Source organism: Coloeus monedula, assembly GCF_965178545.1.
Source record: "Coloeus monedula genome assembly, chromosome: 8".
Taxonomy (NCBI): Eukaryota; Metazoa; Chordata; class Aves; order Passeriformes; family Corvidae; genus Coloeus; species Coloeus monedula.
Window position 1 is genome coordinate 35,374,231 of NC_138788.1, and position 27,077 is coordinate 35,401,307.

The 27,077-nt window shown below is 49.8% G+C and overlaps 2 protein-coding genes across 5 annotated transcripts in view; one reads left to right on the forward strand and one right to left on the reverse strand.

Moving 5' to 3' along the window:
• Positions 1 to 9,998, forward strand: part of LHPP (phospholysine phosphohistidine inorganic pyrophosphate phosphatase) — a 74,034-nt gene extending 64,036 nt beyond the window's left edge. Inside the window, exon 7 of one of the 2 annotated variants that reach the window (XM_082286539.1) lies at positions 9,768 to 9,998. In XM_082286539.1, the coding sequence (XP_082142665.1) occupies positions 9,768 to 9,855 (88 nt within the window). In that variant the 3' untranslated portion in view covers positions 9,856 to 9,998. Of the gene's footprint in view, positions 1 to 7,901; positions 9,742 to 9,767 lie in introns of those variants that run through there. The other variant, XM_082286538.1, reaches the window with a different exon arrangement.
• A 3,364-nt stretch (positions 9,999 to 13,362) lies between these two features.
• Positions 13,363 to 27,077, reverse strand: part of FAM53B (family with sequence similarity 53 member B) — a 42,460-nt gene continuing 28,745 nt past the window's right edge. For all 3 annotated transcript variants that reach the window (XM_082286332.1, XM_082286333.1, XM_082286334.1), the window contains exon 5: positions 13,363 to 14,809. In XM_082286332.1, coding sequence (XP_082142458.1) covers positions 14,486 to 14,809 — 324 coding nt within the window. In that variant the 3' untranslated portion in view covers positions 13,363 to 14,485. The remainder of the gene's footprint in view (positions 14,810 to 27,077) is intronic.

Below are 27,077 nucleotides of genomic sequence, written 5' to 3' on the forward strand. Positions count from 1 at the left end.
GCACTTGGGGATATGGGTCAGTGGTGGCCTTGGCAGTGCTGGGGGAACAGTTGGACAATGATCTCAGAGACCTTTTCAACCTAAACAATTCTATGGTTCTGTGTATACTTTTCCCTTTCCCCACAGAGGGACCTGTCTGTCCTGAGCAGGAGATTCCTGAAGAGGTTCAGGTGACCAGCCTGGGCACAGCATCTTGGTTTTGGATAGACAGCTTTGGATGAAATGGGTCTGGGCCAGCCTGATGGGAAACCCCAGGTGACTGAGGGTGAATATGCACCTCTGGCTGTTCTGGTTGGCCTGACAGAGTAGGTTGAACAAATATTACCAATGCACTCCATCACTGCATAAGATGGATTGAAATGGTTTCCATGGGGCTGAGGATAGCAGTCCCTGATGCAGTAACTCCTTTCCACCTCTGTCTTCTCAGGAATCAAATCCAGTATCTATCACCCAGCATGGAGCCAGGCTTTTGAGCCACGGTGGCTTCACCTTTGGATTCAGGGTTGGGTGGGACCACAGCAGCTCAGATCCCACAAGGTACCTGGATTGTGGGCAGAGAAGAAGGGACCAGAGCCCCTTGAGGCAGAAGGGGCTGGTTGGGTGTCCCTCCATCCTGTGCCCACCAGGTTCCAGCTCTCCCTGCTGTACCAGCTGTTCCCAGGACACGTGTGCAGCTGTTTTGGGACAAGCAGGCTGGGAACCAGTCCAAAGCCAGATCAGGCACGTGTGCTGCTCCCTCTCCTCCACCATAACCCTGGTATGCACACTTTTAATGCCTGGCCCCTGCTGAACTGCTCTGGCTGTGCAAGATGAGAGAGCTCTGCAGTTTTGACAGGAAAATTGCTGCCCAGATGCCAGAACACCAGTGCTCTGCTTGTTTAAATATTTGTTCAAACCAGCTTGACTTTCAAGTGCATTTTTCCATGAAGGATTTTGGAGGTAGGGGAAAGAAGTCAGTACTAATAAAGTCTCATGCTCTGGTGTAATGACATGAGAGCATTTAGCCAGGAGTACCCTCTGTCCCGGCAGCAGCGGTTCACATCACGTCTCCCCATCACCATCCTGCCTTCCTTCGTGCCTGTTTCTTACTGTATGGATCTCTATATGTCCTCTCCACAGACTTTCAGGACTTTTAATCTCCCGAGCTCTTAATCTGGCATGTTCACATGTGCTGGGTTTCCTGAGAGAGAAAACAAATAGGGATGGGCGGAGGAAAAAGCTGCCGTCATCGGCTTCCTCAGCACTGTGTGTTCAGAGACTGGATGGAGGGTGCACTGCATCCTGCAGAAATGCCAGGAGCTGGGGTTGTTCAAGGGTTAATTTGCAATCACCACGAGTATATGTCATGCCTGTGGAGAGTGGTATGGGAAATGCTTGTGCTGACTCTCTCCCAAGCTTTGTATGTGATACCCACAGAATTTTGCTCCTGCCAGCCTCAGGCTCCTGATCTGTTCTCTCACCTCTGCTCCTTTAACTTCTGTGTTTTGACAAAGTCCCACTTGCTCTCCCTGAACCTCTTCATATCTGCAGTTACAATCCCCATTTCCAACCTATTCGTTGCTTCCCAGAGTGATGTCCTGCACCAGATCTTGGCAGTTCAAAAAAAAAACTGGTGGAAAACGTGGTAGAGCAGAGTGCATCAGGGACACCAAGTGCTCCTCATGCACCTCTTCTAGCCCTTCCAGAGCTCTCAGCAGCCTCTTCTATGCAGTCATTTCTGGAATTGTGTATCTGAGATCTTTGGTTAGAGCATCTCCATGCAGCCAACTGATTAGAAACAAATTCCAATTAAACAACACTTCCAACTAAATTTTCAGCACGTGTATGTTTGGAAAGTACAAGTGTTTACCCCAAGAAACATCTTGAAATGCAGAAAAACGCAAAAAAAAAAAGGATCTGGGGAATGGCAACCTTCCAGTGCCTAAAGGGGCTGCAGGAGAGCTGGAGAGGGAATTTGGACAGGGGCATGGAGTGACAGGACAAGAGGGAATGGCTTCCCACAGCCAGAGGGCAGGGTTGGATATGATACTGGGAAGGAATTCTCCCCTGTGAGGGTGGTGGGGCCCTGGCACAGGGTGCCCAGAGAAGCTGGGGCTGCCCCTGGATCCCTGGCAGTGTCCAAGGCCAGGTTGGATGGGGCTTGGAGCACCCTGGGATAATGGAAGGTGTCCCTGCCCATGGAACGAGATGATCTTTAAGGTCCTTTTTTAAGACAAACCATTCTGTGATTCTGTGATTTCTAGCATTTAGCAATTTCATTTTATTTTATTTTTAGGTAAACTATGAAGAAAGATAACTCCCTATGCCCTCAATATTTTCTACATGTTGAGATACATTGCCTGAAGAAGTGTTGTACTTAAGCTGCTTTATTCTGCTCAGTTACAACTGCAGCAGTTTAACGTAAATGGGAACAATTAAGTCACAAGCCCAAGACTTCCTTCAGGTGTTAGCAAACAATTTGGCTGTAATTTCTACCCCTTTGTGGATGCTTGAATTTAAATGAGTCACAATTAAACACAATTAGTGGCGTGTGAAGTTCTGGGAGGCAAGAGAAGAGTGGTGGAGGATGCTGGTTTGCTCTGACACTGGTTTGCTTTGCTTGGAGCTCTCCAAAATCCAGGTTTTTAACCACAAAAGCCTCTCTTCCTACTGCAGGGAGAGCTGTCTGTGACATGAGAGGCGTCCAGGTATGGGATTCCCTGGAGTTCTGAGAGCTGCTCCAGCCCTAGGTGCTGTTACTGACTTCAGTGCAGGTTTGTCTCTCACTGTATGTTCAGGAAATGTGCTTTGCAACCATCCCTCAGCTGTCCATCAGTGACCTGTCACTGTGATTTATCTGGAGTTTCAGTGCCAAACCGATTAAATTGCATGTTTCACCCAAAAAAAAAAAAAGACTTTCACTCGTGGCACCAAGTCTAATTATTGCATCTGTCCAAATCAACCAGCAAAGGTTACAGTGTCTGTTTGCCTTCCTCATAAAGAAAACCTTGTTAAACCCAGTCTCGCATGTTTTACAGCCGTGGTAAGAGCCCCTGAAGAATATGCTGTCAGGAGAAATGGTCTCAGGCTTTTTTATCTCATTTTATGGAGCAGGAGTTGGTGCTGTTTAATCAGGGAGTTAGTGGGAAGCCTGAATGGTGACACAGAGATGCCTCGGTCAAACAGAGGGTGAGCTGTGGGGTGGGGTTTGCTGTGTGACAGAAGGTGGTGCTGCTGGGGAGCTCAGTGGGACAGCAGCGTTGGGATCAGGTTTGCCAAATGACTGCAGCTCCGTGGCACTGGAACGTGGCATCATTCGGGTTTTTCAGATTCACTTTGGTGCCTTGCTTTGGCCCTGCTTGGTGTTTTCCCTACCCACCCCAATTTCTAGAGGGCTGTGTAAGAGCTAATTTTAACCTGTGGTACCGATCAGGTGTTGATCAATCCCCATCTGCTCTCACTCTCCCAAGTCAAGTTTCAGCAGGTCTCAGACTGAGCTGGATCCTGACCCTGTTCCCATCCCTGTGGTCATGACTGTCCATGTCAGCTACCTCCACCTGGGCTTTCAGCAGTTAAATATTTTGCCCATGCAGTAATCCAGCTGTTTCCTTTTTGTTCCCCATGTTTTGTTGGAGCAGAGCACAAGTGAGGCTCTGAGAAGGCCATTCCAACCAGTATGTGAAGTTTCCTAGGACAGCATGAGGGGCAGGCCTGGAGCTGAGACATCCCCTCAGCTCCTGGTGGGATGGTTGGCTCCCAGCTCGTAGGACCCAGCCACATTCCACACTCTGCAGGTCCAATCCCCTTTCCAGCAGTGATTCCCCACAAAAGTGCCATTGGAACTGGCTGACAGCACCATCCAAATCCTCTCTTCAACCCACAGACCACACCTGGAATCCCAACTGGTGTGTGAAACAAGAATTAACTCAAAGTCTGTGGGTTTAGGGCCATCTTTCTGCGTATCATCTTCCCTGTATTTGCTTCAAAGACTCCCAGTAGTTCCTGAAAGGACCAGGCAAGCCAGCATAGATCCCTTCATCCCTCAGAGATGTTCAGCTACATCTGGCTGAACCATCTCAGAAAATTGCACAGAAGTTGGAGCAACTCAAGCTATCAATTCCTGACAGCTGAGTCTAGCCAGGGAATCCAGCCTGTCAGGACAGACTTAACCAAGTGGAAATCTGACCCACAGTAAGGGAACCTTCTTACTCTTGCAGAAGCAGATTTTTCAAATCAGCTGCTTACAATTTGGTTTTATGCTTCATCAGGAGGAAGCCATCACTTTTTAAAAGTCAATAGTTCTGATACTGGAGTTTCTCTGGTAGCTGGAGCTTCTCCTCCCAAGTGACGAGTTAAAATTGCAGAGCCAGTTTCCTGCAGCACCCTGCTGCTTCCTGATGCCTCCAAGTGCAGCATTGATCTGAACTAACATTCAGTATGGGCTGAGGGTCTGGCTCAGAGCACAAGGGGCCACAGAGCTGCTCAGCTGCTGCAGCCCTCACAGTGATAAATGGCCCCTGGGAGAGGAGGGTGTTTTGTCATCTCCTGAGGAGGATTTGATGGACACGAGTAACTGGAGCCTCAGGACCACTGAGTTGCATCATGTTAAAAATAATTCATATTGTTAATGTGCTGTGATGCACCGGTCCTGTTGGGTGGCTTTTCTTTTGAAGAACATGTTCTCCCTAATCCTGACATTACCCTGTGTCCCTCCCCTTAGGGACCAGGAAGGACCACCCTGGATTTCACAGGGATCCTGTGCTAAGCCACTCCTTTCCCTGACCCCTTTGTATGCCAGTGAGGTGGCCACCACAGGCAGTGCAGAAGTGAAGTGCCACATTTCACTGTGCCATGGCCAATTTGGGCTGGAAAATTGTGTGCACATCCAGGCTGTGGTGCTCAGCCACTCCAAGGAGTCCTGCTCTACGGAAGAGAGTGTTTCCCAGGACTGTAGTTGATTTTTCACAGGCGAGTTTGTGCACTGGCCAGCAGTGCTGACAGCTCAATGTTCAGCTGCAGTATATAATTTTCTGTCATTTTGATTTATGCTCTTCTCTGCAGCCAGAGTCCCATGTGAGAAAAAAAATCGGAAGGAGCCTATCCTAAAGTTAGCTCAATGCTAACTTCTTCAACTGACCTAGCAAATTAAAGATATTTTTAGATGGTTGTGTTTTTTGTTGGTTTTTTTTTTATTCTTTCTGGAATATGAAAGAAGAAAGTATTAAAAAGTAACCTCCACTGTCAGTTCTGTGACCTGCAGTCGCCGTAGGGTTGTTGTCACTGAGAGAGAAGCCAAGCTGGGCCCGTGAGACCAAGATCTGCTCTTGGCTCAAGCTTCCACCTGCACCCAATGACCTTGTCCACGGAGGCTCTGACGTACCAAAGCAATGCCCAGGACATCAGGGCCAAGCTCCAGAGCACTGCTCCACCTCAGGGCATCTTAAGACTCTCAGTGGCTGGGGCTTTTCCTGGGAAAAAGCCCAAATTCCCCGGAGAGGAGACTGATGTAGAGCCATAGTCTCTGCTCCCTCTGGACAACAGAATAAGGGCTCATCCTCCAGCATCTTGGGTTTGCTCGGAGCTTTTATGGTACAGCTCTCTCTTTGCCTCACTTCTGGCACCCAGATTTGGACTCCTGAGCTGTTTTGCTGCACTTGGAGCTTTGTTTCTTGGCATTAGAGTTTGGGGATTATTGCTTGCAGTTCCCTTTCGTCAGATGCTTCAAGAGCAGCTCTGAGCCAGAAGGGGGAACAAACCCATCCCTCGGCTGTTTTTGTGAGCCACAAAATGCCTGTGAGACAAAGGAAGGGGCCACATGAAACAGGAATTGGGGTGGCACTGACAGGGGCAAAAGCTCCACACACAGCCCTAGGAAAAGGCAGGAGAGCAGGGAAGTGTGTTTATTCCAGCTGTCTGCTTTCCTACAGAGTTCAGACAACTTTATTTATTGTGTTTTAATATTAACTTCAGTGGAACCAGGAGTGTGTTGTGATCCCAGGGTATTCAGGCAAATGGGTAAAAATACCTTATTTCATGTATATATGTATATACATACACACAAACACTTTTCACAGGACACATTAAGTGTATACAGGGCTTTTCCTTGATGACTGGCATTTAGCAGCTGAGTTACAGATGGATTTCTGTGTCGTCAGCACAGATATTAATCACAAAATCCTTTTAATAGATCAAAGAGCGCTGTGTAATTGAAAATTTCTTGTAGAAGCGTTCGTTTCAAGCAGCCCTTAAAATTTTCTCATAGTGTGTAATCTAGGAAAGGAACATTTTTCAGGGTGTAAAATGCAAACAGAAGGTTTGTTCCTTGCTTTATTTATTTCTCCACTGAAATGAAGGATTAGTGACAAGAAATTGATGTTTTACTGTATGCCCAAAGGTTTTTTTTGTGTTCATCAAAGCCACTTGGTTAAATCAGGAGTGAGCAATAATCACCACTGAAGGGATGGATACATGCTGGATTTTTACTTGCTTTATGTTTGAAGGTTTTTCTCCATCAGCAAACTCTTTTTCAGTTGAGAAAAGCCTCAAAAAATCATAATTGTTATTCTCATTGATCCCTAGCCTGTAACAAGATAGCATTTGGATATTTAAAGAAAGACCCATCCACCTTTTAAGTAAGATGCAGAGTCTGTTTCATGGAGCCTGGTGCTGGGCATGGCTTTGCAGGTGACACAAGGAAAGATGAATATCAGCTGAAAATACAAAAATAATTTATTTTTCCTAGTTCATAGTGCAACTTTGCAGCAAGTAAAGCCTCAAGCACACAGTGTGGGCTTCCAGAAGAGGCCATGCCTTTGTGAGGAGCTCATGTGCTTGGACGTGAGGAGCACGGCTGAGACAAGAGCAGGAAGGAAACAGCCCTGGGGAGCTTCAGTGCTGGGACTGAAGAAATGATCTGGTGCTTGTACAGACAAGTGCTCACCAAATTCTGCGCATCATTAATAATAATAATTAATAATAATAATCTCTCTGCCTCCCCTGCATCCAGTGGGAAATGCATCTTCCCCACGGAGAGGCTGTGCTAAATAAAGGTTTGCCTTTCCCAGGGAGCAGGAGAGGTGGGAGGTGGACACTGGGCTCCCATCTCTTTCCCAAAGGAAGGTCATTAAGCATATAAAGTACATATGTTTTCCCTTCAGCAGCTGTTGGCTTTCTCAGCCCAAGAGCCATAACAGGACCATGAGGTTTGGAAAACTTCTGCTTCCCACATCTACCCCCTCCCCACCAGCACTGCTGCTGAATCAGCAAAATGGGATTGTGCAGCTGCACCTCGTTAGCTCAGTGCTGCTAATTAAGTATTGGCAAAAAAATGGCTTCAAGGCACTCTGCTTTGGGGTGGTGACTTGGTGGAAGGTGAGACTGAGCCTTCTCTTGGTGGTGTTTCCAGCCACCACTGGTGAGTCTTCAAGAGATGGTGGTCCTGCAAAATTAAACCCTGACAGAACCTTCCTTTTCACTGGAAGGATGTGAAGACCTTCTGTGTCTCTAGGGAAGGGAATTGTTTTTTTCTTTACCTATTTCTTGACAAAAACCATGGGAGAATAATTACTTGTAATTTTGTAGGGTCCCAGGCTTGCACTGGGGTGTCCTTACAGCGATCCCTGTCTGAAGAAGTGCAGTGCATTGACTTGGATTAGTTAATTAACTAATTGGAGATTCTCTTCCAGTTGAGGCTTTGCAAAGTTTAGCCCAGCTCATTTGCACAAAGGACATAGGATCTACCTGGGCATGTGGGAAAGACCTGAGTGTAGGAAAGGGGAAAATAAACAGAAGAGGGAGGAATGTGAACCTCAGGGGTACCCCATGGGCACTGCCTGGGCTCTGTGGGCAGCAGGATGACCAGGGACTTGGGGTCTGTTTGGGATCCTGCCCCTGCTCAGCCGTGTCCCTCTGTCTCCTTCCAGGCCTTCCGATGAAAACCACCCCGAGGTGAAGCCTGACGCCTACGTGAACAACCTGGCTGAGGCTGTGGACATCATCCTCCAGCAGCTGTAAATCCCAGCAGGAGCAGGGATGAGCCCTCACGGGCAGCCCCTCCGTGGAACCACTTCATCCTCTCCCAGCTCCACCTCACCGTAGTGAGCCCAGCGCAGCCTTGCCCAGGGTGGTGGGCAGCCGCCTGCTGAAACATTTCATGTAGTGGTTCTAAAATGATCTACTGACCTCATCCAAGGGAGCACCAAACCTGCTGTCCTCTGGCCGGTCTTGAATGTCCTGAGGCCCCTTGGTGCCTGTGAGGGGCCTCAGCCTCCTTGGGGTGATGCTGGGGAGCTGTTCCCCCTTTTTATCTTTGCTCACACTGGGGACCCAGCCTGGAGGTGGGAAATGGGGGAACCCAGGCACCCCCTCATGGATGGATTTACCTGCTTTACCCACGTGTCCTGAACCTTTTGGAGTGCCTGAGATGGGATGGGGGATGTCCTTGGGGGCAATGCAGGCCACCAAGGCCCGGGGTCCTGTGTGTGCCTTGGGTGGCACAGAAACCCTGGGGAGGGGAACAGCCCCACATGCCTTGGCAAGGCAGTAACCGTGGTTCTGCCAGGATTAGCCCGTCTGGAACAGCCCTGGGTGAGGGCACAGGAATCAAGTAACACATTAGGGACTAAATGCACCATCCTGTCAGGAATAAACCCTGTCCTTTGGATCTGGCCTGTTTGTCGTTGTGTTCAGTGGGATCAGCACTGGCAGGGATGTTTACAGGACCTGAAATGCTTTTCCCTACCTGGAAAAGCTGGAAAAGGCCATGGGACCGATGGGCTTTGCCTTCTCTCTGTGGAGGGGGGTCTTGTGAGCAGCCATGGTTGTGTGGGAGGGGATGTGGGTTTCCTGTATCTCTCCCCATTAAAATCCTGGATGTGCAGTCAGGGGCTCCCCTGTGCCAGGGAGCTGTCAGGGCTGAGTCAGACACAGCTCCAGCTGAAAATTGACTTTTCACAAGGGCATGTAGTGATAGAACAAGGGGAAATGGCTTCAGAGGGGTAGGTTTAGATGGGATATTGGGAAGAAATTGTTCCCTGTGAGGATGCTGAGGCCCTGGCACAGGGTGCCCAGAGAAGCTGTGGCTGCCCCTGGATCCCTGGAAGTGTCCAAGGCCAGACTGGACTGGGCTTGGAGCCACCTGGGACAGTGGAAGGTGTCTCTGCCCATGGCAGGGGATGGAACAGGACGGGCTTTAAGGTCCCTTCCAGCCCAAACCATTCTGGGATTCCAGGATTCTGTACTCACTCAGCACCCCCTGGGACTGCTCCTGCCCCGCATTCCTGAGGAGAATCTGCTGCACCAGCTCAGCTCCAGCTCAGCCCCCTCCTGCTGCCAGCAGCACTCAGCATATCCAGTGCTAGGACAGGAATGAGATTTGCCTTTTCTTTCCTAATCAGAATCAGGATTTCTAAAAGGAGCTGCTCCCTGCCTCCCAGCATCGCAGCCCTTCCCTGGGGATTTTAGTTTCTCTCCCTGTCAGTTTTGCAGTGCAGCTGTTGCAGTGTGTGTGGTAACATCTGGCCATGCTGCACCTGGCAAGAGCATGGAAGGGGCTCAAAATGGGGCAAAAAGTTAAAGATTAAGAGTTGCTCCATCAAGTCCTCTGCCCACCCTCACTGACACATGGTAGTGTTTGCAAAGGGTCACCTTTTAGAGGCAGAGGTCCTCTTTTATTCAATGTATCAGCAGCTCTGCACCCTCTTGGGCTTTGGGCAAGACTTTTTGGGCTTTAACTTGTTTCAGATCTCCCAAGGCATCATGGAAATCGTGTAATTATGTTCGTGTTACAGATATTTATATATCCATACGCTCAGGCAGTGTGTGCTGGCCACTGTCTGCATTCAGCCACTGCTCTCTGCATCTGCAAGCAGGAGATAAAGGATAATTCCAGCTCTGTTTCCAGCAATCCCAACAGCTGAAGACAACCCCGCTCACTGAAGGACACCAAAATTATGCTCCCTGTTTCTGGAGAGTTGGAACACTTGTTTTTCAGAGCTACCAGCTGGCCCTGGAGCTGCACAGCACCCCTTGGGGACAGCAGGGGAAAGGGGGCCGGGAATTAAGTTCTAATAAAATAAACTACATCTGGGAAAATGACCTTAGTGCAATTTTTTGGTCTGTTTTTGCATCTTCTGTCCTCTGGGTAGTGGTTCAGCCAAAGTGTATGGTACTGTCAGCATCCACACACATGGAAGGATGCTGTAAACCCTGGTCAAACGTTCAGGCTGTGATGGATCACTGAGAATTTCTTTTTTATCCCCTAATTCTTCCTTTTTTTTGCTATTATACTAAGCCTATCACTTCAATCTGATTAAGTTGAGGCAGATAAACATCCTGCCATCTGTCATGAAACTTTTTACACTGTTTGCTTGCTGGAGGAAGTGCAGCCGTTTTCCTTTTTGGGTTACAAAGGCTGCAGGGAGAGAACTGCCCTGTTTCCCCACAAACTTACTTAGCACCCCCATGTGCCCTTGGCCTGCTGTGGACCCTGGCCTTGCTTGAGTTTAGATTTTATTTTAAGAGGCAGGATATTCTGTCTGTCCTTAAACACAAAGAAGGAGGTGCTGCTTGGCACTTCAGTTTGCATTTTGTTGTTTCTATCTTTGGCTGTGTTAACAGCTAAATCACAGTCTGGGGGGGAGGCATGGGAGATGTTCCCTCACCATGGGGAGGGTGCAGCATGTCTGTCTGTCTGCATGTGAGTATCATAAAATGTCCATTTTCCAGTGCAACCCATGGCTGGGACACCCTTCCTATTTCTAACACAGACACCCCGAGGGAGGGTCCTGGTTGAGGGCTTTCCCAACCCCCACCCATTTTTTGGGACAGCCCTTCCCAGCACCCATGGAGATGTCAAGGAGGTGCAGCCAAGAGAGGAGAGGAGGGGGCTCCATCAACCTCCAACCCCATCAAACTCCAACCACTGCCACATCCCCGAGGGGCAGCGATGTCCCCAACCCCCCGGACCCCACAGACGCGCCCGGCCACGGGGACAGCACAGAGAGGCCAGACACAGGCCGGGGGTTATTGAACCAGGAAGCTTTATTTACACAGTAAAAGTAACAAGCAATTTCCTGAGATTGAGCTGCTCTAGTGCAATCAAGTCATGGAGGGGGCAGGAGCAGCCTCCTTGCCCGCCCCGGAGGGGACACCTTGGGCAGCCCCTCCCGGGACACACACGGCCCGCGGCGCTTGTGCAATTGCCAGCGAGGCTTGGCTACTACAGGTCATAGCTTCAGAAGGCTTTGTTTTTATTCTTCTTCCCATTTTTTGTTTTGTTTTGCTTTCTATTTGGCCATCCTCTTCTTTTTCTTTCTTGAACACCAAACCCACACACGCCGCAAAGCACTGCTACAATCCTAGAACATCCTACATCAGTCTGTTCGCCTGGGCAGCCAGGAGCTTTAAACAATGCACTTGAAACACGACTTTATTGGCCAAACAGGCTATGCTAGCACGTGGAAAAATTACAGTCTATTTTACAAACACTTCTTTCCGTTGGTTTCTTTTTTTTTAATGTACTCTTTCACAGGGCAGGCTCAAAGAGCTACATCTGCAAAACACACAGCAAACTCCCATGCGCCTGCTAAGACTTTCTGTATCAAAATCCCATTTTTTTTCAGGATGAAGAACCTTTATTGCTGCTGCCACAGCTTTGGTGTCATCCCAAAACGGCTGCTGCCCAGACTGGGTCACACCTTGGACAAGCAGCCACTTAGTCTCTTCACAATAATGAGCCTATTTTAGCTACCTAGCAAGGAATAACATCCCTTGTCTGCATATTACTTTAATATCACATTCTGGCAGCCGGCAGGGACTTGCCAGGGAATCTGGGGGGTTCCCAAAGCATCTGTGTAATAGGTGAAGTCCTTTACAAACCAAGAGCAGGACCCCCTGGGGATGCCCTGCTCTCCCCACAGCATGGGAGACGGATCTCCTGCTGCCGGGGGAGCAACACCACTTCTGACTCTACAATCAACAGGATGTCCCCTGAATCTGAGGCACATACTATATTATATTTAATATTTTTAATTACTTTATTTATATATATATTTATATATATATAAATCCACAAATGTTTTACCTCTACACAGAGAGAGAGAGAGAGAGAGAGAGAGAGAGAGAGAGAGGAAAAAAAATTTTAAAAGTAAGGCTTTCTTAAACTGAGAATAAGTACATGAAATCATACAAACCCAACAAGAAATACCCAACAGAACACCACCGTGGCCTCAAAACTGTCGCTAACTGTAGTCTGTGCCTACGCCAACGTGCCCAGTGTAAGGCCATGACTCATTGGAGAAGCGTTTTTAGTAAGGCAAACGGGTTGTGCTGAATGTAAACTGAATGCTACGGCTATGTCCAGGACAGCTGGGCCCACGGGCCACCTTCCCACTCTGGGGGGTTAGCATGGCACCAGGAGCAGCCCTTGGAAAGAAAACAGAAGCCCTTAGGAATTCCAGCCCTGGGGATGCCCACGTGAGAGCCCACCTGGAGCTCTGTGGCAGCAGCCCCCACGTGGATTTGGGTGAATTTGCCCTTTTTTGCTCAGCTGAGGAGGTGCCTGTGGCCAGCGGGACCTGCGCACCCCGAGACCAGGACGTGTCAGCGGTGGGGAGGGATGGATGGAGCATCAGGAAGACTCAAAGCCAAGAACTGTGCTGTGAGGGTGCCACTGCAGGGGCACGGACAGAGGGGCAGCAGCCTGGGAAACACTGGCAGGGCTGGACCCTCCCAAAACTGAGCCTGAGCCCAGCAACACCTTCCACAACAGGACGGCTAAAAGTTAACCCAGGATGTATTTTCTTCTAAGTGATGCATCAAGCGACACTTTAAAAGAGCTGGAGGGTTCCCCAAAATGAAAACACATCCCTGTCATCCCCTCCCCGAATATCTGGGGCTCGTCCTGCCTGCCTGGAGGGAGTGGACACAGCCACTGCCACCAGCGAAACCTCTGCAGTGCCAGGACAGGGGTAACAACCAAGGGGTTCCACTGTGGTGGGAGATGCCGCACGCATCCCAAACCACGGCGGAAAAAAGTGCACTAACATAACCAGAAATGATGAATGAAACCTGTACCAGCAGCTCTCAGCCTTTCTGAGTTATGGACCCTCAAGGCATTGCCAGCAGGGGTTCTGAACCCCATTAAAAATGTCATGTCTTCAACTGCTCTTGGTATCAATGTTTTTTTACCCTTCTTGCTTTTGCAAAGCTCAGGAAGTGACCCCTGAGCTTGAAGGAACCAACAGAAGGAATCCAGAAGATGCTGGAAGCCATTTGTACAGCTTTCCTAGAGCTTTAAACAAACAAACAAATTTAAAAAAAAAAAAAAAACACCAAACAGAGGGAGAAAAGAACCATAGGTGTCCTTCTAAACCTGTTAGCAAGTGGACAGCTTATTTTTAGCAAAGAGAATTCATATCGTACAAACATAATGGTCACCACTTTATCTGTGCTTAAAAAAGGCACAGGAAGAGGAAAAGCTTTCAGTGCTGCTACCTGGATTTTCAGCCTTTTGCCAGCTGACTTTGTCAAGTAACCCCTCCACGACGTGCCTCGGGCATGCAGCCCTTCACAGTAAAGCCAGAAAAAAGAGGGTGGCAGCCCTGCCCTGGGTAGCAAAGAGGGCACAGCTGCTGGTAAATGGGTAAACAGCCCAGCCCTGCCCAAAACAGGGTGTTGGGAACCCAAATGAGGGTGGCACCAAGCCTGAGTTGGGCTTTTTTCCCAAAAGGGTTCAGAGAGGGGGCTGGAAAGAAAAAAAATAGGGAAGGAAGGCATTTGAGCATCCCTGAGCAGCACCCAGTAAGTACTGCTGTGGATGCCGCCCCACATGGGCCAGGGATCTGTTTAATTCCCCATCAGGAAAAGGAAAACTAAAAATAAAAGAGTAATAATCCAGCTCTTGCCATTATTAAATTTAAGCAAAACACTTCACTTGTGATTTCCTTCTCACGGCACTGCCAGGGACATGGGGAGCGAGGCGGGTGCTGGGGCCGCCCGGGATGCGGCCGGAGAAAAGGAGCTGCAGCCACCCCGGCAGACACCAGCCAGTGCTCGGTTTGCAAATCTCAATATTCTGCTTTTCCCTCCCTTTCTCCAGTCCCAGGGGTGGTGGTTTCTCCTTGTGCACCCCTTTCTGAACTAGCACAGGTGGCACCTGTGGGAGCAAGGCCAGCTCCATCAGCTCCAACCCTACCCTGGCAAAAGCCATTTACTCGTGGATTCCAAGTTTTTGGCGATCCCCGTGCCTGGTTTCCCTGTGGGACAGGCACTTTCCTCTGACTGGCTGATCTCTGGCTACAGTAGTTACAAAGAATTTCAAGATTTACACACGCATGCACACGAATTCCTCTAAATACCTGATGAAATTTTGGCAAAGCTGCTTCATCCCCTCCAGCTGGCAGGAGGGGCGCAGTGACAGAATCCCACAAACTCGCTGGCAACGAAGAGCCCTCCACGGCTCTGCTGGCAGCCCCCGGACCCCAGGGCGAGAGGAGCTGCTCCCTCCTCAGTTGTTTTCTATCTGCTCGATGTCTATCTCGCCGTCCAGCTGGAAGAGGCTCTCGGTGCCCGTCCTGCCACTCCTCCAGGCTGCCCTGTCCTCCTCCTTCCCGGCACTCTCCTCCTCCTCCTCGCAGGACAGGTCATCCCTGCTGGCCCGGCGGTTGTCAGGCCTGGCCCGCGGTGGCTCCGGGACTGGGGTGCAGGCAGGGGTCCTGCCCGGCATCACCTCCGGGGCCGCGCTGGTCCATGGCTGGGGGCCCGCGAGCCGCTGGGAGCCGTCCTCGGCCGTGGTGCTAAGGCAGGTGAGGCTGTTGAAAGTCTGGCGGTTCTGCAGAGGCAAGGGCAGAAAGGCAGCTGAGTTAGAGACGGGGGGGAATTCTGAAGCTGGGATGGAAGTTACGCCAGATGAGCTGAGGGTCTTCCCAACCCAGCTCCCCCAGCCCAACAGAAAGCAAGCAGAGCAGCAGGAACACTCAGCTCACAGCCAGCAGGTCCCCAGGAGATGGGCAGATGCTGCAAAGCCCCACCTCTACATCCATGGCAGGTCCCGTGCCTCTCCTGCCCCTGCAACAGGCAACAGCACCAAAACCATCCCCAGCCTACTCTGGATCGGCCCCTTCACCATCTTCACCCCCTGCATCACCCAGTTACACAGGGCAGTACAGAGCTCACCGAAAATGAATGAACATTTCCAACAACATTTCCATTTGTTGGAAAGAGACAAGTTTCTCCAAGAGAAACTTCAGCCCTTCCTTTAAGTAGCTGGAGCTTGTGTCCTACTAAACCCTCCTCTGTGATGGATCAGGGCTGTTCCCCTCACTAAAGACCATGCAAGCACAGTTCTCTGTTCCCATAGTCTCCACACCTGGTTACCTTGGCCAGAAACTTGATGTAGTTTATGTGCTGTCACGTCTTCTAAACAGTTTCAAGCTCTGAGAATGACAAGGAGCACGCAGGCATTCCAAACCCCCTGGAGCAGAGCACGCAGAACCTCCTGGGGATGTTCTGGCCACCAGCATGCTCACCTGCCAGGCAATGCCTTTTGCCCAGGCTGGTTTTTAAAAGAGCAGACTAAACCCTCATTCCTGAGTGCCAATGGAAATAATGAGGCCATCCCAGTGGCAGAGTGTGTGCTCTGAGCAGGAGGAGACTGAGGAGGATCTCAGCAGCTTGTGGAGTCTCTCATCAAGCCAGCGTGTGATGGTGTGTTCACTTCTCACACACTTGGCTTGGACACATCCCATGGGATGGGCCTGAATGGGAACTCAACAAACACCTGGGAGGAAGGCAGCCCCCTCACTAGCTGGAGATGTTCACCTGTTACTGGTCAGTTTTGGGTCCCTCATGACAAGAAAGACATAGAGGGGCTGGAGAATGTCCGGACAAGGGAACAGAGCTGGGGAAGGATCTGGAGCACCAGGAACAGCTGAGGGAGCCAGGAGAACTTCAGTACCCAACAGAGCATTGGTGACACAGAGGGACAGCGCTGCTGCCTGTATCTGCTCTGGCTGGTGCAATTCAGGACCAAACACACAGCCTGAGACACAACCTTGCTCCAAAACATCCCCACTGGCATTCTCTAGGATTTAGGAACATTTGCTTGAGGTTTTCTCCTTTCAAATCCAGGTGAGCTGGGAGCAACTCCACCAAAATAACTTACTCCAGGCTGTAAATGAAGGAAAATCACCCATTTACATGGCCCCTAAGGGAGATGCAGGGGTTCTGCATCACGCCCCAATTAGTTCTTAACAAATCAAAGGGCCTTGTGCTGAGTTGGACCCATGGACCATTGCCCAGAGGCTTTGGGTGCTGCACTACCCCATGCACACAGTAAAAAAAGTCATTGCAGAGGCTGCTCTATCTAAACAGAGAAGTTCCTGCTGCCCCAAGAGGAGCTGGCCACTGTCCAAGCTGGGGGAAGCTACATTACACATGGCCTTCAGTCTCTGAAACCTTCAAAAACCCACAAGCCCCAAGCCCGTGTGAAAAAAAGGGCATTTGTTCCCTAATTACACAACTGCACCCAGTCCTCACGTCATGATGGTCGTATTTTGTAGATCCCAGCCGTGCCTCTGTCTTCTGGGTGCTGAGCATGCAGCAGCTTCAAGCAGAGAGCTGCACGCTGTGGTTAATGGACAACTCATAATTACCACTGGAGAAGGCCCGAGGACATAGCAGAAATATTTCCTAAGCACTTCACAAAATTTGCAAGCGTATTTCCAACAGTGATTTAGGCACTTGAAAAGCCTAGGTCTCCTGAAAGTCAACAGCCCTCTCAGAAGTGCAAATCCCTTCTACAAACAAAACTCTGGCACTTCTGGGAATGTTAATTTTTCTCCTTCTTAATCGAGCTCATCTCATGGATCAGGCACTTCCCAGGGTCTGGTACCCAGGTGTGGACATGCTGGGCTGCTGCAGGTGGGCCAGAGCATCCTGAGAGGATGGGAGATGCTCTGCAGTGCTTCAGAGGAGATGAGTGATTCCTGTGGTGGTGAATGAAGGAAGATGCAGCCTGGAGAGTAATTCAACAGGTCCACAGCACATTCTTCCCATCCAAAAGAAAAGTGTTTCCAAGCTTGGACATGTCTCGGGGAACAGCCATGAAGTTACGTGACTTTCAGGGAAATTTTGCATTTTATGGGACTTTGGCAAGACAACCAAGCCAACAGCCTCCTTCTCCCTGCTCAAATCCACACACGCTGCAACCCAAGCCTTGAGTCATTCCAGAGAATGCAAGAAGACAGAAAACCCCTTCCAATGGTCCCGGTGCTGCCGGCACTGCGGAAGCTGCTGGTGGAGGAAGGCCACGTGTGGAGGGTGCTGGGCAGAGGCACTACCTCTGAGGCAGGTCTGACAGCTCAGAAAGCAAGTTTTCACAGGCACTGGCTGCCCCAAAATCCCACAGCTCACCCTCCCGGTGGCTGGGGTCGGGAAAGTGCCCCCAGGACGGCGATCACCAAGCCAGCATTCCATGGGCTGGCTGTGGAACAGCCGTGGATCAGCCACCACCGTCAATGCAGCATCTGTTTTCAACCCTTTGGAGTCGTTTGCTCACTTTTTATTTATTGGGTGAATTTAGCACGTGCTGAGGTGCTGAGCTGGCCAAACCGGGCAGTCAAGTCCTCCGCTGATGTCAGAAAAGAGCAGGGCTGGTGGCACAATGCGGCGCTTGTTCCCCATGGCCAGGCAGCCCTGGGCCCCTCTGAGCCTCTCCACAACCTTGGCCTCCAGTGCCAGAAAAAAGGAATATCAGGCACCTCAAATCCTGTTGGTCTCAGGGAAACTGTGGGAATCCAACACAGACGGCTTTTGGGAGGTGTTTCTGGCCATCCTGACTTCACCCATGAGCATCTGTAACACACCTTACACCCAAAACACCTTTACTGACCACAGAGACCCATTTCTGACCATTTGAGGTGCTGGTTTTTCTTCCCCCAACCCTTCCCAAAGCTGCCTTAATCCAGCACTGGGCAAGCCCCCAGGGAGGAAATGAGGAGTTGCTAATGCAAGCACCTGAAAAATCATCTAAAAATATAAATAAGAAATGCTTGGACACTTGGAATAAGCTGCAGGGTTGCTCCAGAGAAAAGCCCTTCTTGCATGCTGGTGACCAAGCTCAGGCTACTTCTCTTTCCCACCGAGTCTCATGATGCTCCACATTGTGCAGGGACCAAGGCTACAATCAGACAAGGCTGCAGAAATCAACTCACCCCTCACATCCATCCTTTTTCCTCAGGTTTTCCCACCCCTTAGGCACGTGTCCCCATCAGGGACGGGGCTGGAGGCTGCAGAGCCCCGACAGCAAGCTGGAGAAATCCCTCAGCAACATTCCTCTGTCTGACTCTTCCCGTGGTAAAACACCCAGCTGTGAGCTCTTCCCCAAAACACGTCCCTGCAGACACAGTGGGTCTACCAGAACAAATATTAGCAGGACTGTGATCCCTGCAGTGATCACGGCTTTTGCTCACACACCTTTTATTTTCTTTCCACCCTGCCAGGTGATTGCCGCAGTTATCCCGGGAAAGGTGTAACGCTACAAGCTGTCAGCAGCACCAGCCCTACCTCCCAAGCTGTCATCACCTCCTGTTAGCACACTGGGCTACAGTTGCTTCAGAAAGCTGAAAATAACCTGGTGCCAGAAGGGAAGGGGGAAGCAGGCAGCGAGCGGTGCTGCTCCATGCGGGAATGATGAGCCTCTGCCAGCCCTCCAAGCCAGCAAAGTCACCTCCACTGGGGGATTCTCTGCCTGGCTCAGGTTTAAATCACTCTCCGAGGCAAACATCTCCTGTAAAACACCTTCAGCCTGAGCTGTTATCTTTGTATCATTATAAAGAAATGTTTTGGTTATTTGCATCACAGTAAATCCTGCCTGGCATTTGTGCCAGGGAAAGCGCTCGCCCGTGCTGCTGAGGAGGGCCAGGTGCTTGAGACTGGAAAATGAGATTGGAAAATGGGTTTGATTTGGTTTTTAAGCTCTGCAGAACTTCATTATGGCAGCTGGTGTGATTTGGGCCATGCACACACACACACACACACACACACACATCACTTGGGTTCAAAGCTCTGCATTGCCTTTAAGGCACCCCCGATCTCCTCCAACTCCATCCCCAGGATGGTTTCCTGGTGAGTGGGAATGGAAGGGACATGAGGAGAGAGCTGCAGCAGGCATGGCTCACCCCTGAGGCTCCAATAACCAATTCTCCTCTTTATAACCAAGGAGCATCTCAGCAGCTTTGCCAACAGGTCCAGGCTACAGCACTGGCACAAGCACATTACAGGCTCAGTGATGCCCCAAACAGGCCTCACCAGCATCTCCCACAGAAGAAGCCTCTGAGCGATGAAGTGTTGGGAAAGAAATGCTGGAATACCTGAGGAAGGAAAACACAGGAGGCAGTGATGGGGGGTGTGAAAAGCAAACAGAGCCTGTGTGCCTGGTGCAGAGCAGAGCTGGGTTAGATGCAGTGGTGTCAGGGAGCTCAAACTCATCTGCTACTCTCTTTCCTTTAAAATTTTATCTATGGAGGCATTGAGCAGTTCACAGGCAGCCCCACAGCCTCCACCAGGCCAAGGTGCTGCAGAACGTGCCTGCAGCAGCATCCCCAGAACAGGGGATGGCTCCCTGCCCTGCTCCCAGTGGGTACCACATTCCTGCCTTGGCTTTCAGGGTCTGCCTTCCCAGCTCTTCCCTTCTCATTCGCTAAAGAACAACATTTACTCAGCCCCAATCCTCATTTTGCAATAAGCACCAGTGCTTACTTGGTGCATTCAAAGCTTTAGCAGATAATTTTGCTTTCATTCTGTTTGGTGTGAAAAACAGCTTTCACGAGCAGGCTCAGAAATATCTATTATCCTCCCAAGTCACTTCACACCACAGCATTAAACAAACAAAACAAAACAAAAAGCAAGAAGGAGGCTTTAAGTCATTAGTATTGATGCTGCCTTTGGAGCCTGTGGAGATAATTTGGGTTTACTCACAGTTCTGCTCTTGTCTTTGGAGATGTGTGACTGCCTCAGTGACAGTGAGGATGTTCAGGGAGATTCCGTAAGTGCAAAAGAAAAAGCTGCTGTATGACCCACCAGTGGCAATCCCTCTGGTGCTACAGAGCCCCAGGGAGATGCTGGAGAGACAAATCCCAGAAATCATGGAGAAATACAGCAATGCATGGAATCAGAGAGCAGTGAACACTCTGGGGCTCAATTGTCCCACCCAAGCACAGCATCCCACAGCATCCCACACGTGGGGACTCAGTCCCAGCACAGCCTCCCAGCCCCTTCCTATTCATAATGATAATTGGAGGAAACCCTCATTTCCTGCCCAGAACAAGTGTTTTCCCTAACAGACACCGAACCCTTTGCTGAGAGCTGGAGAAATCCATTTGCTCAGACAGGTCATAAGTGATCACTGTGTATTTATTTATTTACAGGCTGCCCTTCCCAGCCTTTCACCTCTGCCTTCTCCTCTGCATCCTCTTGGGATGTGGCAGGGCATCCCTGGAGCACTGCAGCCCCTCATGCTGACACACTCAGCACTGCCAGGAGCCTGGTGGGGACAGTGGCAGGGGGAGGGCTGCTCTCCCAGTGATGCTTTTGCAATGTCATGGATTTCAGTAGAAAAGGGTGAGCCCGAACCTGACTTGTCCCCAGAGCTGGCAAAACGTTGGGATTTGGAGTGGCTCATCTTTGGGGAAATTCAGTGATCTGACTTGTCCCAAGTTAGGATGAAACATCACTAATATGGAATAATTCTTTTTTCTCAGCCCTCTTCCATTTTCATACTTCATAATTTTCAGCATAGAAGTAATATTTCTGTTCTGCCACTGTGGTTCTCACTTCAAGGCCTAAATGATAAGGCAGGACTTTATAAAATTAAAACCAAACTTCAAGTCACTGTTTCAGCAGCACTGCAAAGAGAACACCATCAAGTAAAGGGATAAAATCATATTGTGGGTGACTGAAAATCCACGGTTTGTGGCACCTGCACCACTGCCCCCACCTACGAAGACGTCCTGCAAATCCAATGCACACTTGAAATACACCTCACTTATCTGTCACAGCCTCGACCTCGGGCTAACCCTGAGCATCCTTTCTCTGGAAAGGAAAAACGAAGTGCCCTTATCTAAGTATTTATTTATTTATTGTTTATTTAGCACCATTTCCTGAAATGCTCTGCCTCCTGAAACGCTTTGGTAGAGTTTTGCAAGGCAAGTGGTTCCAGGTAACTCCCAGTAGCTCCTAACTGACCCAGTAGCTCCTAGAGTTCTGGGGGGTTTTTTGTAAACCAGGAAAAATCCCTTTTGGCTTTTTTTGAGCCAAAATGCCACTTTTGAGCATGCTGACTCCTTCAAGGATGAATCTCTGTGCTTTCTACAAGCTGTTTTTTGGAGTCACACAGCACACAAGCCTGGGGCCAGGAGGGTTAATCAGCACGTGGTGAATCAGATGTGCATCCTTGGGATACAATTGGATTTTGTCCATGTTTGGGACAGACACTGCCAAGCTTTGTTTGTGTTCCCAGCCCTGTCCTCCCATGTGAGTGTGAACAACGGGTGCAACACTCAGCCCTGCATCCCTGGGCCTCGTGGTGGGATGGAGCTGGGAGCAGGGGATGGAGGCAAGAGCAGGAGATACAGCCAGGAGCAGGGGATGGAATGGAACTGGGAGAGACATCAGAGCCCCTTCCTGTGCATGAAGGTGCTGCACTAGAGCTGGAGAGGGACTTTGGACAAGGGAGTGACAAGATAAGAAGGAATGCCTTTATGCTCCTATAGGGCAGAGTTAGATGGGATTTTGGGAAGAAGTTCTTCCCTGTAAGGGTGGGCAGGCCCTGGCACAGGATGCCCAGAGAAGCTGTGGCTGCTCCATCCCTGGAAGTGCCCAAGGCCAGGTTTGACATTGAGGCTTGGAGCAGCCTGGGATAGTGGAAGGTGTCCCTCCCACCTTCAAACCAGCCAGTTTCTTTTGATCCTGAACCAAAAGCTTTTTCCCACCAAGCCACAAACTGACCTTTGCAGACTCTCATTCCTGTTTATTTAAAAAGCACTGGGGCTTGGAAGCTGGAATCTCTCTCAGAAGTTACATCAATAGCAAGCTATTTCCTGGGATACGTATGGAATTTAAAACCTCCAGTTTTTCGCCTATCACTGCATTTGGAAAAATTTGTCACCGACTCGAGTGGGTGCCGACGCCAACTGAGATCACTGCCACTCCTCCTGCCCTCTCCAGCAAGCCTGAAAGGTGCCAAAACTCAAACAGAAAATCTTTTTATGTGAAAATTAGAGAATTTTACCACTCAAGGAAAGACCTGGGTGCTCAGAGAGGAGAGGTCCCTTCTCCCACCATGTAGTTTGGAACTTCTTCCCATTCATTGCCAAGACCAGCCTGAAACATTTCAAACTGGTGGGCTGTTTACTTCAGCTCTGGGAGTGTACAGACTCTTTTGTGCATGGAGCCTCATAGAAACTGCCATTATTCCAAAGTTTTGAAGGGAAAACAAGGCAGGGGGACCAGCCAGGCTCCCAGCCATGGTGAGCATCACACACTTCACTGAGTCTGGAGACCCTCAGGATCTCCAGCCCAGGCTGAAGCCGATTTTAACCCTGAAAACCACAAGAACCACACATGCTCATTTCAGGGGGATGCTCCTGTGATTCCTGGTGCAGATGACTCCATCCTCTGAAGGCACGTGCTCCTCGCAGGGCAGTGAAGTCACCCCGTGAAAGGCTCTGTCTGTCCAGGCAGCCGGGGAGCAACGTCAATGGTCCCCTTGTGCCCAGACCCTTCCCACACCAGGCATCCCTCAGGCACAAAGTCCTCTCTATAACTCACCCTCATCAGGAACACCCAGGGCTTCACCCTCACCACCTCCTCAGCTGGTGTCCACTGCTGACAGCACCCTCTCATACACCCATCCCTCACAGGGAAGAAGCCATCTGTGAACTCATAGCCACGGGATGCTCTCCATAAGCCATGGAGATGCAAGGGAATATTGTATTTTGATTGCCTTATTTATTCTACAGTAGCTACTCTCTGTCCCACATACTGCAAGACATTACACAATACAGAGCTTCACGGAGGAGAAGCACTTTGCCAGCTGCCTGGGAACCCTCAGTGCTCAAGAGTACAACCTCTGTAGAAAATTAAATGGGTATTAGAGAGGAGGAAAAGACCAGGAATACAGGATTTTTAGGAGAGATGTAGCTCTTCAAACTTCAACTGCTCTGAAGGCTCACAGAGAAGCCAAAACCTTGTAGAGACATCAGAAATGGGGCAGGAGTGCCACCTCCACGCCTTCATTGGCTACCAGTGCACAGATCCCACAACTGGGAGGAACCAATATCTCTCATCATGTCTGACAATGCCTGTCAGCAGTACAATGCCTTATATGCCACTGAGATATTTGTGCCTTTCTTTTCATGGAAAGTTGCATTTTCAAACACTACAGCACCACCCTCCATTTCCAGCCAGGGCTACTCCTGTTCAGGGTTTGTGCTGCAGGGAACATGGCTGGGTTGAACAAATACATATATATAAAAATATATATATAAAATTAGAAAAATAGAATTGTTTGAGTTGGAAGGAACTTCAAAGACCATCATGTTCCCACCTGACTTGGGCAGGGACACCTTGCACTAGATCAGGCTGCTCCAAGCGATATCCAATCTGGTCTTAAACATTCATATCTATACATATTTATATATATATATATATATACATACACACATACATATATATAAATAAATTATCCATTTAAAAACCACATCTGTAAAAAGGATGGCTGTGTTTGGAACCGTCTTAACACAAATTGAAATCTCTCAGTGACCACCACATCAAAATTTTAGACAGCAGGAAGCAGAATGGGGAAGAGATAGCGAGGGCTTGCATGGCCACAGCCGGGCATCATTGCAAATTCCCACTCAGGGTGGCAGTCGTTGGTGTGAGGGACGTGTCATGTGTCCCCTGCAGCTGCCCAGAGCCTGTGGGAAGGAAGGCAATCTGCACACACCAACATCAGGGCTGGCCCATGGCTCGGCTTCCCGTCGATGACTCAGCCAAGCCACCAAACCCAATGTTTGTGCTGCCACGAGGCATTTAGGCACACAACACCCCAGATCCCAGGAAATGTTCACACCAGGATGTCAGAAAGCAGCGGATGTGGAGGTGGGCCAGGGCAAGTTCCTCTGGAGGAGAACTGCACCACATCATGGGAGAGGAAAACCCAGTGGGTGTCTCTCCATCACACAGCATCCCTGGCAGAGTGTGCTTTTATTTTAGAAAATCCATTTTCTCACCTATTTCACCCAGATGCTTCTCCGAGTGCCTTGCAAAAGGTAAATCCACTCATCCCTGCCAAAATCAGCCACCTCCTGTCACCTTTGTGACACTTCTCAACTCCCATTTATTTTAGATGTACCCACATCAGAAAAAGAAAGACCAGCTCTTTGAAAAACCTCCCAGTTCGTGGAAAAATTTGATCCCAGCCATTTCTGATCATGGCCTACCAGTACAGACACAGTCCCTGGGGCTGTGAGGCCAAGAGCACTGTGCCTAGGAAGGAGGGCAAGCTGTGAGATTCATTAACACTCTGAACAACTGCTGGGATCATGGAGGAGTGGTGTTGTCCTCCTTGGGCTTGTGCTTCACATGGAAAGGAGGAATAAAAGCTGAGGCTGGAAAGCAAGCCCAAACCCTACCCTGAAAGGAGAGGATGGTTCATGTCCTTGTGTTAAGGAGGTCAGAGATGCCAGGCCAGGTACCCAAATTCCTCCTGACTGGGGTGAAGAATAGAAACCAGCTTCTTCCCACCTCACCTGCCTCCAGGATTTGGGATAATTAAATGACACCTCATTGTCACTCACTCACCTGACTGAGACCCCCACTGTTCGAAGGCAAAGAGGCACCAGGCAAAGAGTTCATGGGCATTTAAAAGGAGCAGAAGGATTGTCATGGTGCCTGTGGCTTTTAAAAATTGTTGTTATTTCAATGACAACCACGTGGATGGTTTGGTTTCTGCCCGAAGTTGAAGCCTGTCTGGTTTGGTGCCATATGAGTAAATAATAGAGGGAGGGATATGGGCTCACCTCCCCTCCCTGGGCTATGGGAATTGCAGACAGAAGAGACACAACCAGGATTTTGAGGAATTAAAGGCAATATTTTCCTAAGTATTTTCTCTCCCAGCTTAACTTAGCTTAATTAGCCCAGTTATGTGGCCATGTAATTGCTTCCAGGAGAGGCTCCCTCCCCTCCTGCCTGGCCTAAATATCCCTCCTGGTATGAAGAAAACATTTCTTTCAGGTCAAATTATTTTTATTTTGATTATGGTACCGGGTTTCAGGCCCATAAACACATGTGGTTACCAGCACAAGTGAAAAATTAACTGATCTGCTGCCAGAGCCAGAGGCTGACCCAGCACCCAGCACCTCAAAGCTCAGTTCCCACCTTGACATAAGCACCCAGGGACTGAGGGAATGCCCCATGCCTCAGCTTCCCCATCTGAAAAGCAAATCCTTTGTGGATAACTGGAAAGCCCAGTCTGGACACCTTGGGTGTCCTTTGCTTTGCCCATTGCACACAAAGTGTTTCTATCCCATATAAACCCAGACTTGAGCACACATGCAGCCACACAGACACTTGCCATTATTTCAGCTCTTCCTCTGAAATCACCCAACTTTGCAGGGTTTTCTCGAGCACACTTATTCCCCACGAGGAATTAGTTGGTTTTCCCGGCATTCCCATCCCGGGGAGGGCTCTGACCGTGCCCCACCAAAGGCAAGAATGCTCCCCGTGACTTGCCTCATCCTGCTCGTCCCTCTGTGCCAGTCCTCCCACGCCGAGAGCCGCCTGCCAGCGCTGCTTTCCATAACCCCTCAGCTCTGAAACCCTGGCCCCTGCACGGCTTTGCTTTCTCCCCACTCTGCTCCAGCCCTGCCGCCCCACACCCAGCAGCACATCCTTGCCTTGAGGGGTCACCCACTGCCATGGGCACCTGAGCCCGGCTGGGTTTCCTGCCTGGAAACTGAGAATATCCATGGGACCTGCTTGGCCAGGATCCCACTGGGGAGCTCCTTAGTGATGCTGTTGTTGGTTGTTGGTTGTAGCAACCACCGGGCGTTCGGCAGCGGCTCCGGCCACCCAGCCTGGACCAGAGGGACAGGAGGGGCTGGGAGAGGGGGTGCCCACTGGCATTAGGAGAGATGCTGCACCAGGCAACCCCTTCCCCATTCCCACAGAGCTTGTGCCACACAGTGTGCAGCTTCCAGACCCTTTCCTTGCGGTATCGCTTCTCCCAGAGGATGAGCCACCCCAACACTGAGCAACGCTGAGTGTTCAGGCATTGCTTTCTCACTTTGGAAGATGGTTTGATGTGGAGGACAGCAGCCAGAGAAAACACAACTATTCCTCAAGATGAGGGTTTTCCAGGAACATGGACTGAGCTGCTTTTGGACATCCAAGTGATTAGATCTTTTGTCATCCTTGGATCACCCGCCCATGTCAAAGCCATGGCCATCCAAATTATAAACATAATTGCTGGACTCAGCATCCACTGGAGGGAAAGGGAAGCTCCTGCTCACCCTCAGGATCTCTGTGGCCAAGCCCTTTTTTTCCCAGCCAACAAACTTTCGCCCTTGGACTGATGCAATGGAGAAGCTGCCTCACAACATCCCCAGAGGGCAACAAAGGTCTGTCCAGCCAGAACCTGGACACTGTCCTCCTTCCCTGTCCATCACACCAGAGAAGCACAGAATGGTCTGGACTGAAAAGATCCCTAAAGCCCATCTCATTCCACCCCCTGCCATGGACAGGAACACCTTCCATGGGACTGGATTGTTCCAAGCCCCATCCAACCAGGCCTTGAACACTTCCAGGGAAGTGAAATGATGCTTGTCTGCTTGTACAGAGAGAATGAGAGGCAGCAGTTGTGCTATTCCACCCTGTGGCTAGTAAAATATACCAACACATGTACGTGGTTTTGACTGTCCATCCAGCTTATTATCTAATAAAATAAGCTTGGCATAATAAATGTTGTTGCTGTGATTTATGAAAAGACAAGAGCAATCCTCATGTTTTTCGCCTGATCTCACTCAAATATGTGACTCCGT